This window comes from Amblyomma mixtum, chromosome 4 (genome assembly GCF_055824585.1).
Source record: "Amblyomma mixtum isolate Tamu chromosome 4, ASM5582458v1, whole genome shotgun sequence".
Taxonomy (NCBI): Eukaryota; Metazoa; Arthropoda; class Arachnida; order Ixodida; family Ixodidae; genus Amblyomma; species Amblyomma mixtum.
Genome location: NC_143015.1, coordinates 80,585,016 through 80,598,344, shown reverse-complemented (window position 1 = coordinate 80,598,344; position 13,329 = coordinate 80,585,016). Strand labels below are relative to the sequence as shown.

Genomic DNA, 13,329 nt, shown 5'->3' with positions numbered 1-13,329 from the left:
GCGTAATTCGGAGGTCGTGGGTTCGGATCCCACCGGCGGCAGGTGGTTGTTTTTTCTTCTGCTTTTCTAATCAGTTATCTTTAAACGATAACATATTAAGTAATATTCTAAATTGATCAAGACCACAAAATAAATAACTTAAAAAAAAATCCCCTGTGCCCCTTGGTTTCTCTGGCTGTTGGCTTCTGTCTATGGTACTATAGGGTTACACAGCGAATTCGAAGAGAAGGCAAACGTACATCAGTAGGCATAGAGCAAAAGGGCAAACAAGATTAGGAAGCTTTGTGGGTTAAGGAGACCGCAGCTGTCAACAAACTGTGAGAATGGGAGAAATATGAAAGACGCCTTTGTCCTGCTCTGTATTCGGTTATGCCGTTCCTGATATTGTTGAGAAATTGTGTTTGTGGCTGGCAACTACTTCGTGGTTACAGGGGTAGAGCGCAATTAATTTTTGGCGGCTAAAGGTGCAATCGGGTAACCGCAAACTGCAGTAGGAGTCTCCAGGTTAATCGCTGCATGATTTTCGATTTCCGAATATCAGGAAATTAGAGTTCTTACTTATCGCGGTAGTCAATTCGCAGACACGACGATCACAATTAAACCAGCAACCTTCTGTTCAATTTCCAAATATGATAGTTATTGAGTCGCCGAGGAAAGTTTCAAATGTTTTATGCTCAGAGAATTTGGCCTCGCTCCCTGTTCCCTCTGTCTTTGGGCGGCCTTTGGAGTAGTGTGGCTGTGAGAATTAAAATCCGTCAAGTAGGCCGCTTACTTTTGAAATGCGACCTCGGCTTTCATCGGTATCTAACATGTGCAAAGCATTATTTTCATCTTCGTGCAAATTCCACTCAGGTTGAAGACAAATATAGACAGAATAGCGGCGTGCCACCCATATGGCCGCCCTATGACTATTATGGCTTAATATTAATAATTTGTAGTGTTTAATTTCACAGAATAAACTTCTGAACCTATAACACCAACAAGAGTAATATTTATGTTTTATTAGAAAAGAACTCCATGCCTGTCTCCAGCCGCGAGCTCATGAAATGAAAGCGCTGTAAGTTCTGACAACTGTCATCAACGTCTTATCGCGAGACAATCGAGGATGATTTTCTGGGAGCGGTTATTCTTTGCTCCTCAAAGCGAAGGGACGTCTGAAAGTTCCGCATAGCCCAACCTTTTAAATGGCCTGATGCTGAAGCTTAACCCTGGTTTTAATGATCATCTTTTTTATACCTGCTATTCCACTGGGGCTTCAACGCGATGCCTAATGCCGGCGCTGAATATAACTCGAGGTCATTTTTTTTGTGCCCTTTGAGAGTCGCTACGTGTTAAGGAATACTTTAGGTTTCTGCGAAAGCTCAAACATCTCGGTTAAATCGGTGGCATATGTTATAACAGGCTGAACGGGTTGTTCTGGATCACCACTTGAAATGTAATGTACTTGTTCGTCTGTCCGGAACATGTTCCTTTGACAAGAAGAAAAAGTGATAAGGTCATGTTTTTGCCACCAGAACGCTTACGTTAGACTATGACGCAGGGAGGAATAGAAAGGCAGCTTGATGGCAGGCAAAAAAACATCGATCAGACAAGGAGTTCCAGGGTGTGCACACATGGTGGCAGCATTTCGCCCTTGCTTCACTGACGACGCTTTGCGCTTGAGCTAAAAACATGTGAGTAGCAGTTCCTTCATCGGTTTTAAGGCGGACAATATCTTTGTCCTTTTTCACACAGTAATCTGAAGCCCTCAAGCTAGACGTTGCCTTCCATGCGCTTTATGTCAACGCGTCAAGTCGCTCTGAAGTACAACCTTTCCACTGCGCTTCTTGGCCTTTGCGAAATCAGGGACGGCTGTCAGATCGCTAAGTTGCCCACGAGCGGTCCGGATTGAAAATATTATTAGTGATTATGTTGAATGTACTGTAAGAACAAAACTACAAGCAACGAGACGATATAAAACCCTTACCTGCATCCGTCGCGCTACACGGTATACAGTTTCCTAAAGATTGTTAAGTTCACAGAAACATGCGTACACAACTTTGGCTCACTTGCCTGCTAGTATCCATTGGTAAGTCGCACTAACCCATATCGGCAGTCCGTTATTTCTCGTCTCATGAATAATCCTATCTATGCCAGTTCTCCTGATACATTTTATTGCTGCCCATTGAGAAATCCAGAAATTAAGTTCTTTTGTAATGTACATGCGACAAATACTTCAAGTACAAACTCACATCGTGTAGCTCTAAACCCGTTTTGTTTTTCTTGGTAGGAAAGGAGCCGCTACTGGTCAGGGGCTGATAGCAGGGTTAATAGTAAGACCATCATAACTAGCATCCCCGCTGCAACAAATCAGCGAAGCTCGGCGGCTAATGCAGTACAGATCCAGTCCTAGAAGTTGACGCTTAAGTGAACGGACTGTTTGTGCAATCGTTTCAAAGTAATAATGCAAGATATGTTTTTGTACGCGAAAACAGCTGCTACACTACGCCAGAATTTAGCGGCAGGTCAAATCTAAAACTTTTTTGAAACTTCAAAATGACTTAACGCAAATGCAGGAACGGGAGTGCTCGGGGGCTACCACGCAATACTTTATTACAGACGTTAAAGTGCGTTTTATTCAAGTTCACCATGTGACAAAAGTGAACTCTGCTTTTCGGCATCCTCTTGGAGGAATAAAAGCGTGCCGAAATCGAATCACAAGTGCAGTATCTGAAAAGTGGTTAAAAGATGCTTGAGCACTTTGGTATAGATGAAGATGTCATGCAGGATGGTGTGCTGCCAAGTCTTTGGGATAAAGCTAAGAGAAACGTGTAGTTTCATTGAAGAGCATATTTTTTCCACCTTGAATTAGCCATCAAATACCGTCCCTAGAGAATCTTGCAATTATTCTTGCGCACAAATTTCTCGCGAATGAACTGACACTGGCTGTCGAAATCAATTTAATAAAATGATTCTGAGAGAACAACCAACGGAATTGCGTATCCAATAAATTAAACTGAGCGCAAGCTTAGGTCTACCCCCTACAGCACACATGACACATTTAAGATTGATTATCTGAGCATGTACAGCATAATCAGGTGACAAACTCACAAGTTCTCGAAAAGCGCATTCTTAAACGGGAAGTTTTAGTGATAGTAATTGTTTAATATATCGTAAGATTCCGCTATAAAAATAAACATAACCACAGGTCTCTCCTCTTCAGGCTTACGTTTTTTGCCATAATATTTCTGGTACTGTGAGAAACATTGCTGACTTGTTTCTTATGACAGTCTCAACTACGTGATGCGAGCGATGGACAAACTTGAAACGAAAGATTGTGCTAGGCATCAGGAGAATAAGCATAATCTCCAATATTTCTACAACGCCAGCTTAGAAACCTCCATAGTTGCCTCACAATTAAAATTATGTCCAAGAATAGTGGAGTGAACAGAAGTTTCAAAATTCTGTTGACTTTGGCTTTGGGAAAGAATTTGGTTTGGGAAAGCAATTCATATAGGTTAGAAGAATGGCATGGTCATCAAAATTTAGTAACACAGAATGGCTAGGCAGACATTTCTTTTTAAACAGTCAAGTGTAAATTCGCACAGTCTGACTCACTAGATACTTATGGCTAAAAGAATAACGACAACTATGAACTTAAATTGGCTGATGATACAAACTACCTGCGGGGGCACTCCAAGAGTTTAGGCGCTTAGCTATAGTTCGTCCAGATTCAACTATCCTGCATCGGGCTTCGGGGGGAGTGTTCATTTCAGCCAATTTGAGCTCCCAGTACTTGTGCAGTTGTTCATTGTTGTTTCTTATGCAGGATTAACAGCATGTCAAGAGACACCGGATGACGGTATGTCTTTTTTCTGTGTCTTTCCTTCCAAAAGTAATGAAGCAAAATTGTTGTTTTAGATATTAGAGGTCATTCTGCACAGAAGATCATTAAGATCATTCCAATAAAAGCGAACGGCTCATCAAGGATGTATTAGTTTATAATAAATATGATTTCAAATAAGAACGAAGCCTCCAGAAACGGACCTTTTCCTCTGGGACTCGCTAGTTATGTTCGAATGAGCCGCCTTATCGCGCTCTTAGCCAACAAAATGTTTTTGCTATTGCAGCCCTTTAAAGAGGTTGAAAAATCAGAAAATATATTCGTATTTGCCTGCACATTCAACTGAATTGAAATCATCAGCACAAAATTCTCATAATATCATTTATGGACACGCCTATATGGAATGCCAGTTCGGAGCTTTTTATGCTGCAGGCAGGCCTACATGCTTTACGCTGCACATCGGTCTAAATTATCCTTTTCCCCTTCAATACCCTAGATAAATTACTCCTACATGATAATGCTTGCCTCAATGCGGGGTCAGCGCCATGAATGCAGATCCATTAGTCGAGACACCGCATTCTATATTCCATAACTCCCGCTTGTTGCTTAGAAGTTTTTAGTGATCACGAGTATAGCTCTTTTCAAGAAAAAAATTTAGAAAATGTTCCCTCATACTTATTCTAAAAATATTATATTTACCCCAACACATTTCTCGCGCTCTCGTAATGCCCTTCGATCGGGGTCCCTATGGTCGTCTATTAGCACTTGGAGGGGTTTGTTAAATAGGCGTCCGTGAATTCAACGATTTTATTCTTATAACGCTGCGCTGCAGACAAGAACCGGTCTGGAAACATAAGATATTGCTGGTACCATGACCGTAAATTTTATAGTTACCCTGTCAGTCAAATATGTGACCGTGGTAGTCACCCTGGCAGTGCCCTAATGAAGAAGACACACTGATTGCGCCAGGGCAGCGTATGACATTTTTAAGGAAAAAAAGCCCCTATTTAACCTGGTGACCTCCGCAAATGTTGGTCTTGAAAGCCGCAACACGTGGTGCGTGAATCTTCGGCGCTAAAATATGCGTAATTTTAAGCATACTTTATTTTTACAAAGCAACGTGTGCGTAAAGCGTACATTACGAACACACGCACGCGCTCGTTATCAACTAAATTGTCAGTCAACAGAATCGGAGAACAAAGCAAAAAAAAAAGTTGTGTCATATGTTGGCTTCTACGATGCTCCTAATTCAAACTGACGAAACGGCTCCGCTCTATTTCAAAAATAAATCCGAGTTCTTGAAAAAGCGAAAGGGGGGGGGTCTTTGAAAGGACGGGCAAGATCGAAAGAAGTGGTCACTTGTTATTTCTTGCAGGGAAACATATGTTGTAACGACTGAGGAACATTCATTCTAATCAAGACGAACACGGTTCTCTGGTCGAAACTTTGGCTAAGCACTCTGAGGCATCCCGCCCGTCTTTGTTATGAATTTTGTTTGATTTATGTTCTAATTATATTTACCTCACCTCCAAATGAGCTCCCTGGCAAGAACAAAGTGTGTTAGAAGCAAGCGCAGTATGTATTCCTTGATAGTCGGTGTTAATATGGAATTCCTCACAGTGTACATGTTTTCAAGCTGTAAAACGCGCTATATTTTCTTTCAAGCCTCTCTCCTATAATCAGTGTATGCTTGGTCAAGCGCATATTTTGACCTCGTTGTTAAGCTCCTTAAGCGCTTCTTGTGAACTTCCAAAACTAGCTGTGAAGCGAAATGAACAGCTGAATGCTTAGAACCCAGTAGAATGTTTATGAAATTATTTCTTTAGTTTTGAAGTAATATGATAGGTCGTATGTTCCTGCGGCTACACCTCCGCTCCTCGGGTTCAACGCCGCAGACGCTGAAAAGGGAAGCAACGAACCAAGCTCACCTTTAAAACCTCAGTTGCAGTAATCGACAGAAAAACGTAAATATGCCTTTGTAAACTACTGCTTCGGTCAAGTAGTGGTTACTGACCGTCTATGAAATTATTCATTCAGATATGTAGCACACGAAGCCATGTAACACTCAAAAGAATTTTATTAGGAATCAGGGCCATCTAAGTGAGCTCCTTCAAAATTAAAAACAGATTTCACTTGAAAAGAGCACGGGTCCTCTTGTAAGATGACTGAGTGGTTGAAAACTTGTTATATTCTAACGTTATTTCCTTTACAAACGCCATTATAAAATGAGCAAAACAGTTCATATGAACTACTACATGAGGTTCTCAAAAGAAGAGAAAAAATCGTATACACAAAATGAATACAATTTCACTGCGATAGCATGAAAGCTGTCGTCGAGGGAAACCGAGAGTTGTCTTTGTGCAATGGAGTGATTCGTCGAGAAAATTGTGTGCTCAACAAGGATAGTGACGTCTAGGAAACAAACGCATATGTGCGCTATACTAACAAATTCGTCACCTCCCCGGGAGCTGGGAGGTTGCGGCAGTATCGACATCGCTACAGGAGGGGAAAATAGTAGCATGAAACGGAACAGTATCAGGAGGGCAGATGAATAAATACATAACACACTTTATGGCCACTAGTTCCTTTAAAACGCCCGGCTTAGCTGTTTTGCAAGGCGCTGCAAACTACCACTGCGCTATAGCCGCAGCCGAACATCCCACGTGCTTAGCTGCCTGTCTATCCCGCTGTGCTTTGGGTCATGGTTTTCATCAACTTTCATACGTCCACAATGGATCCGAACCACACCGCTATCGCACTGGCCTGTTGAGGTGACTTCAGTGGCGCCATAAATGTACTGTATATTATGCAATGACACGAAATCGATCAATAACGTTTTAGGCATATTTAAAATAAGAAACTATTCATTCCCCTTATATCCAATATCTGATGAGGCGTAAATGTTACAGAGCTTCTGAGCTTAACAAATGAAGTCAAGTATCCAGCTCTTTTGCAGGAGCATTTATCTGCACATTTCCGTACTTACTGTCATACTGAAGTCAGTTTACTAAAATGTGTCAGAAAGTTGAGTTCATTAACCAACGCAAGGATCATAGAAAAATTTCAACCCGTACAAATGGCGCAGAAAGCAGTCTCGTGGAATCAAGGCTTCATCTTGTACTAGTTACCTTCTAAAGGGAGCAAACCCGCTCTTCAGCATGGCTTGCTTGCTCAAGAACATTTGAAAAATTTTCTCTGAACTGTGCGCGTATATCTAGCATAGCGGCTTATAATCCTGACCAAAGAGAGCAAAATTAGGAGCACGCTTAAGCTTCGCCTTTAGCGTAGACACCATAGGCTGTTTTATGCGAAGCATACTAAAATAGCCCAACCCAGCTCCTCGAGCGCGGCGGTGTCGTTACCATTGACCTTTCGTGACCTCCATGCCATAACACGTGATGCGTGACGTCACAGCAGATGAAAAACGGGGCCCAACTCGCGCCGTCGCGCGAGGCGTCGTGACCAAGGATGACCACGGGGTGCGTGACGTCACAGCAGATGAGAAACGGGGCCCAGCTCGCGCCGTCGCGCGAGGCGTCGCGACCAAGGAGGACCACGTGATGCGTGACGTAACGACATAGGAGAAACGGGGCCCCAGCTCGCGCCGTCGCGCGAGGCGTCGCGACCAATGTGTTTCCTGCTTCTGCCGCTAGGTGCGCTGTAGGGAACACGTGATGCTGGAGCGGCGGTATACAAGGGGGTGCGCCTGCCTCTGCTAGGCGTACACGGGATAGAGATTCCTCCTGGAGACAGGGCTGCTCGTTGGAATGAGAAGCAAAAGTTGCGGCGTGCTACAGAGACTGATGAAGAGCGTGAAGAACGTCTAGCCAAGCGGCGTGTTCGATATGCAACTCGGCGACAATATGCTTCGCATCTGACTAGGCTTAAACTAAGCTAAGCCTCAGCCATTTTTTTCTTTTTTTCTTTTTTTTTAATTACCATAGCAGCAGTGCTCACCATGAAAACACTCTACTGTCATACATACAACGCGTTCACTTGGTGCCCCTTTTATTAGGATTGAACCAACGGATCTTCGTGGCATCACACTTGCCGCATTAAAGACAGAAGCATCGTTACTAATATCCACGCTGCGGGAAGTATTCTGCAAGGTTGCGACGCTGATTACCAACCTGTGGCCATGGTGAAGATAGATCAGGGAAAAGCATTCGATAATGCTTCTCATGATGTCCTTTTGTTCATTTCTGATCACACGTGCGTCGGAGATGTAATTTGAATATGTGCTTGGATGGCTTATAACGAATGCACCGCGAGATTTATCATTAGCAACGACTTAACTGAAAATATGCCAGTACACTCGTCATTAAGGCAGGGACGCCCACTCTCCCCCTTTTGTTCGCGCTGTACTTAGAACCGTTCTGTGCGAAAATAACTGCGAGCAACAACATGCCAGGTGTTATTCTAGAATCGCGGGAAATCAATATTTTAGGCTATGCTGATGACTTGGATGATTTTTTTTTCGTTGATGAGGAGATCGTTAGTACTGCAATCAGACCGGCCCACAGGTTTTGTGATGTCATTTGTTGTAGCATTAATCTACATAAATCTGCTCCGCACTGGCATGGCGACTGGAGCTGTCCTCCTGAAGTTTACGCAAATGTGAAGTTTTCATGAACTCCGAGCACGTACCTTCGGATTCTCTTGGCTCCGGATCATAAAAACTCCCCAAAAATTCCCAATTATTGGAGCGCGAGAACCAGGGAACTACAAGAGAAGGCGAATAGAAGGGGAAGGGGATATTTGTCCAATTTGCGCGGGCAGTCGTTTGCAATGCGTTCTTCACAAACTGTGGGGCACTCTGCAAGGTTTTGTTCTTCACTCGAGCGAATGTAAGAATAACTCACCAAGTGTTTGCAACGTTTCTTTGGCAATTGACCTTTAACAGAGCAAGCCGTGACAACCTTTCACGGCCTTTAGCTGGTGGAGGTCTCGGGCGACCTAATCTCATTGTGAAACAATTGGTGTCCAGGTTCCCGTTTCAAAGAGAATAGCACGACCATTTTCTTAGAACATTCCTGCAGCTGCTCCTGTCGTCTGCTTTTTCAAACATGATGGTGTCTTCTGTAGAATGTCTCAAATACTCTGTTAGCGGCTACATCAGGGGAGCCGTCAGTGCTTGTAGATTTCTGACAGCGCGATTTTCAAAAGAGTACCTCACCAATCTGAAACGAAAACAGCTGAATTCAGATATAGCGGGCACCATGTTTCTATAAACAATGTATAGGTTCTTGTACAGAGGAGGCCAAGGTATATATAAAGAAGTTAGAATACGGGTTAAGAAACTGATGGCCCGAGCGAGAATTGAAACCTCCATCTTCAAGCTGCATACCAATACGTTGCCTGTCAAAATTCAGTTACAAGAGAGAGAAGGCGTGTTTCTGCCATTGGGGAATAATTGCGTCTTATGCAGAAAAATGTTTTTCAAAAATGTAGTTCTTGATTATTGGGACGCCGTATTCTTTTCGGACATCCTGCAAGGCACCCTTAAAAAATCCTTCCGCTCACAAGGGCATTCCGAGAGGAATGCCCTTTCTAGCTGTTAACGAGCAGCTAATTCCACATGATGTGCTGTTGCTCCTTACATTGCATGCGATCTGGCGATCTCGAATAGTTGTCACAAATTGTGATCCCGGAGTGCGCCGTGTGTGCAGTTATTTTGGTCAAAATGTATATAATTAATGAGACATCTTCAGGAACTAATGTTTCTGAGATGGTCTTTGATGTGATGGATATTCTTATTAAAATGAAAGTAAATAAATTTTGATGGCATACTTGCAGGTATTTCAGTGATTGCAGCAGCAGGCAATGAAGTGAAAAATACCTTCGTGCCATATACGATACGTGCCCGCCTGGGACACAGAAGGCCTGGGTTCGAACCCTTATGCCGGCGAATTTCGTTTTTCATTTGAAACTTCTAGAAATATTTCCATCTTGTTTCTCAGGTCTTCCTGTCAATCCTGGGTCAGGGCGACGGCTTTCCGAACGAACGAGCTCTATACGTTACAGCGTTAACGTAGATTTCACTTTAGCCCATCTCAAGGCTTTCAGCACGAAACTCGAACGTAACCATTTATTACAATTCTTAATACGGCACAGCGAATATAGAAGTACCTGACCACTGGGAGTGATTTCTGTTAGTTCCTCGATTCCTCGTGAAAAAAAAAATTTGTTGGAGGTTCGTTTTGTGTTTTTTTTAGGGTGAGGAACAGTGGGCTTTCCATTCGACAGTTGGGGCCTTATAATATCACCTAGTTCTTCGGCGTTCAAAAAAGGCGCCTGTTAGTATTCATGGTCATTATGAGCAGACGGCACCAAAAGGCAGGAGTGCATTCATTACTGAAGGAAAAAAAAAGTTGGCTGGCGGCTTAGCATCGATTGCGCATAAGCACTTTTTTTTTGCAGGTGGACACCACCACCGCGTACAGACGGCAGAACACCTGCCTAGAACACGCTCTGGGCGTGTTTCGGGCTGAAAACGCGGTATCTAGCGATAACATTAGGTTAAAAATGGTCTGGATGTAAGTCATATATTTTGCCTTCTTGGTGGCAGCGGATTTGGGAGCTGCGGAACACGCAGTTCGGCTCCTCTAGACATGCATTTTGCCCTCTGTACCTGTAATCTAGATTGAGGTGTCCACTGACTCAAGTAGCCTGTTATGCGTCTCTCCATCTTTTTCGCCGTCCATGCGAATTCAAAAAAATCTACGCCGGCGACCTGCGATCCGGATGAGCCGGAGTACCCGGGTTCGAACCCGACCGCGGTGGACGCGTTTCCACGGAGGCGAAACGCAGGAGGCGCCCGTGTGCCATGCGATGTCAGTGCACATTAAAGATCTCCAAGGGGTCCAAATTATTACTGCGGAGACCTCCACTTCACACCTCTTTCTTCCTTTCTTCTTCCACTCCCTCCTTTAATCATTTCCTTGTGCGCGGTTCGGGTGCCCACCAAGATATGCGAGACAGTTACTACCTCATTTCCTTTGCTCGTACTGATTTTCAATTTTGCCTACGGTCCACTGCCGCGTTTCCGCAGCAATGTTGGCAACTTCAACGCGTATTGCTCTAGTGCCATGTTTCTGCCACACCGTTTTGCACTCCAAAGCATGCAGAGCAAAGCTCTCTGTAACTACCGCCACATAGCTAAAGGCGCGAATGTTATTTTGATAGCAGTATTATTAGATGAACAAGGCGTTGTGCAGTGCACAGCGCAAGAGTGTGTCGTAGTTTAGCACGGGGTGTGTTAGGCTGCGGTAATAGTTTAGTGCTCTCGCGCAGGGGCCACGAAGCTGATCTGACGGCAGCGCGGGCTGAAATCTCAGTTGTAGATATTTATATGATCATATATTTCTTATCATACACTCGCACAGATACCGCACACAAAGAAACACTTCACGATCATACTCGAGGTTTACTCATCGCAGTAGTGTTTCGCACTAAAACATGCTCAAGAACCGGTTCCTAATCAGAATATTGTACACAGCTGCCAAATTTCACTGGGAACATAAAATTCGTGCAGAAGAACAAAAAAAAATAATACAGATTGGTAACCTCTGGCAGCCCGAAATTTAGCGACAGCTCGATAATCGACTGCAGCAAAATTGGTCCTTCCTCAATTTCGTATTGAAAGCCCTCGTTGACACTTGGCCTCGCACCCGATTTATCTTTTCATTGCTTCCTGATGCTTCCTTGCTCTCGTCTAGGAAGCGCTACCGGGCTGAATATCCACGCTCATGTCGTTTCATGTAGGCTGCAGCGGCACGTACTTCAGTACCTTGCCTCTGAACCTATTTTGTTCCTGCTTTGCACCACCATCCCGGGTTTCTTCGTGTCTTTGTTCTCTTCGCAAAGGCCAAATCCAAACGAAGCTCGATCAGCGTGGACTCTACGCTACTGTGCGCAGTCTGGTCCCCGCCGCAAAGCTTGTGTGCGTCCACACGGCGTTGAATATACATGCCCTCTGAAGAAGTCACTTAGCAGGTTAATTAGGAAGGATGGTTCATGTCTTATGAGGAACCCTTGAATACATTATTACGAATATTCTACAATGCAACAGATACTGTCATTATTACAATGAGCACCCATTCCTTTTCAATGGGGGAGGCTGCAGGATGATTCTGACAGCAATGACATCTTTAGGAAGCCATGAAAATCATAGCTCAAAAAACTAATGCACGAAATGCTTCGTGCATGCTAAGCATTCCGAACAACGGATATTTCGCAGTTCACGGCCGTTCATGATCCCGTAGATCCATTTACACCTAATTGCAATGCCCTCATACTACCGGAAGGTATTTTAATAACAGCTTTTTTTTTAATACTGCTTCATGTACAGTTTACTTTCGTGGTATATATGACTTTGTAAGAAAATGTCCTTTTCTGCAGTGCGCCTCCCTCCTGACTATCTGCCAGTCAATGGTGAGTCAGAAAGCACATTCATAAAATATTTTAGATCCCAACCACCGTGTAAACCATTTCTTCGATCCATCTTTGTGACTCTTGTCACGATTGACTGATGCGCATTTAAACCTGCATTAAAAAAGGTATACTTTGAGCCATTTACACATTAGTTTTGATGAATAAATGAAAAACACCGCAGTTGGGGAGGAGAAAAAAATTATCCGTGCCGGGCACTGAAGTTCAACTAATGTGTCTATATTTCACCACCTTTCAAGCAGATAATGACGAGTGGCAGATGTTGAAATTATTCGGCAATCTTCTCCATTGTGAACTCCATGTAATGCTGCCTCCCCAAATGAAGCAACCTCATTTGCTTACTGCAAACAAGACAACTAAATAAATGATCTGCAATGAAAAGGAAAAAAATTGAAAGCGTCTTTTGGTGTCATGCATGAAAAAATAAATCGTATTTTGACTTAATCGCTATATAGTACTAGCTGTGAATGAAGTGATATTGAAATTGCTCGAAAGCAGAAACTGTTGGCTTCTGAACGCTAGCATAGCAGTCAAGGGAAACGCGAAAAACATATAAGTTTTGATAGCTTAGCCTTATTAATACTATACTTGTCTAGTGGGGCGCGAACATGCTCAAGTCACCGTCAAGTGCGCGATGTGTTTGAGCTTGGCAGGCCAAGGATGCTTTCGCTTTTTACAGTGAGGGAAAGAGGAGAGGCAGTGAGGGATTACTTTTATTTATCTAGAGCAACTATCACCGCAAACCTGTGCGATGAGAGGGAAATACCTTGGAGGAAATGAATATGGTAAGATGCATTCCGCACGCACTGTCAGGTCATGATTATCTACTTGCCTAATCTTTGAAGATGAAATTAAACAACAATTATGTACTCATTTATGGCACAGACATAGTGCCCAACGATTGCAACGAATCTGAAGACAACGGAAAAAGCATGCCATGAAAATAAATCTTCTATGGGTAATGTTCGGAGACTAAAAAGGGTCCTGTTTATGGGGCAGAAAAGAGTGAATAATACGGTGGCTAAAAGTGGGACGAAAAACGTTTTTCGTGGGCA

At 43.4% G+C, this 13,329-nt stretch overlaps 1 protein-coding gene across 16 annotated transcripts in view; it reads left to right on the top strand.

The window, feature by feature from the left end:
- The first annotated feature begins 1,547 nt into the window (after nucleotides 1-1,547).
- The window catches only part of LOC149347166 (uncharacterized), a 51,951-nt gene continuing 40,169 nt past the window's right edge, over nucleotides 1,548-13,329 (top strand). For 9 of the 16 annotated variants that reach the window (XM_089586921.1, XM_089586915.1, XM_089586918.1 and 6 more), the window contains exons 1-3: nucleotides 1,970-2,068; nucleotides 3,809-3,841; nucleotides 12,224-12,256. In XM_089586921.1, the coding sequence (XP_089443047.1) occupies nucleotides 2,026-2,068; nucleotides 3,809-3,841; nucleotides 12,224-12,256 (109 nt within the window). In that variant the 5' untranslated portion in view covers nucleotides 1,970-2,025. Of the gene's footprint in view, nucleotides 1,674-1,969; nucleotides 2,069-3,808; nucleotides 3,842-12,223; nucleotides 12,257-13,329 lie in introns of those variants that run through there. The other 7 variants (XM_089586920.1, XM_089586914.1, XM_089586924.1 and 4 more) reach the window with 5 other exon arrangements.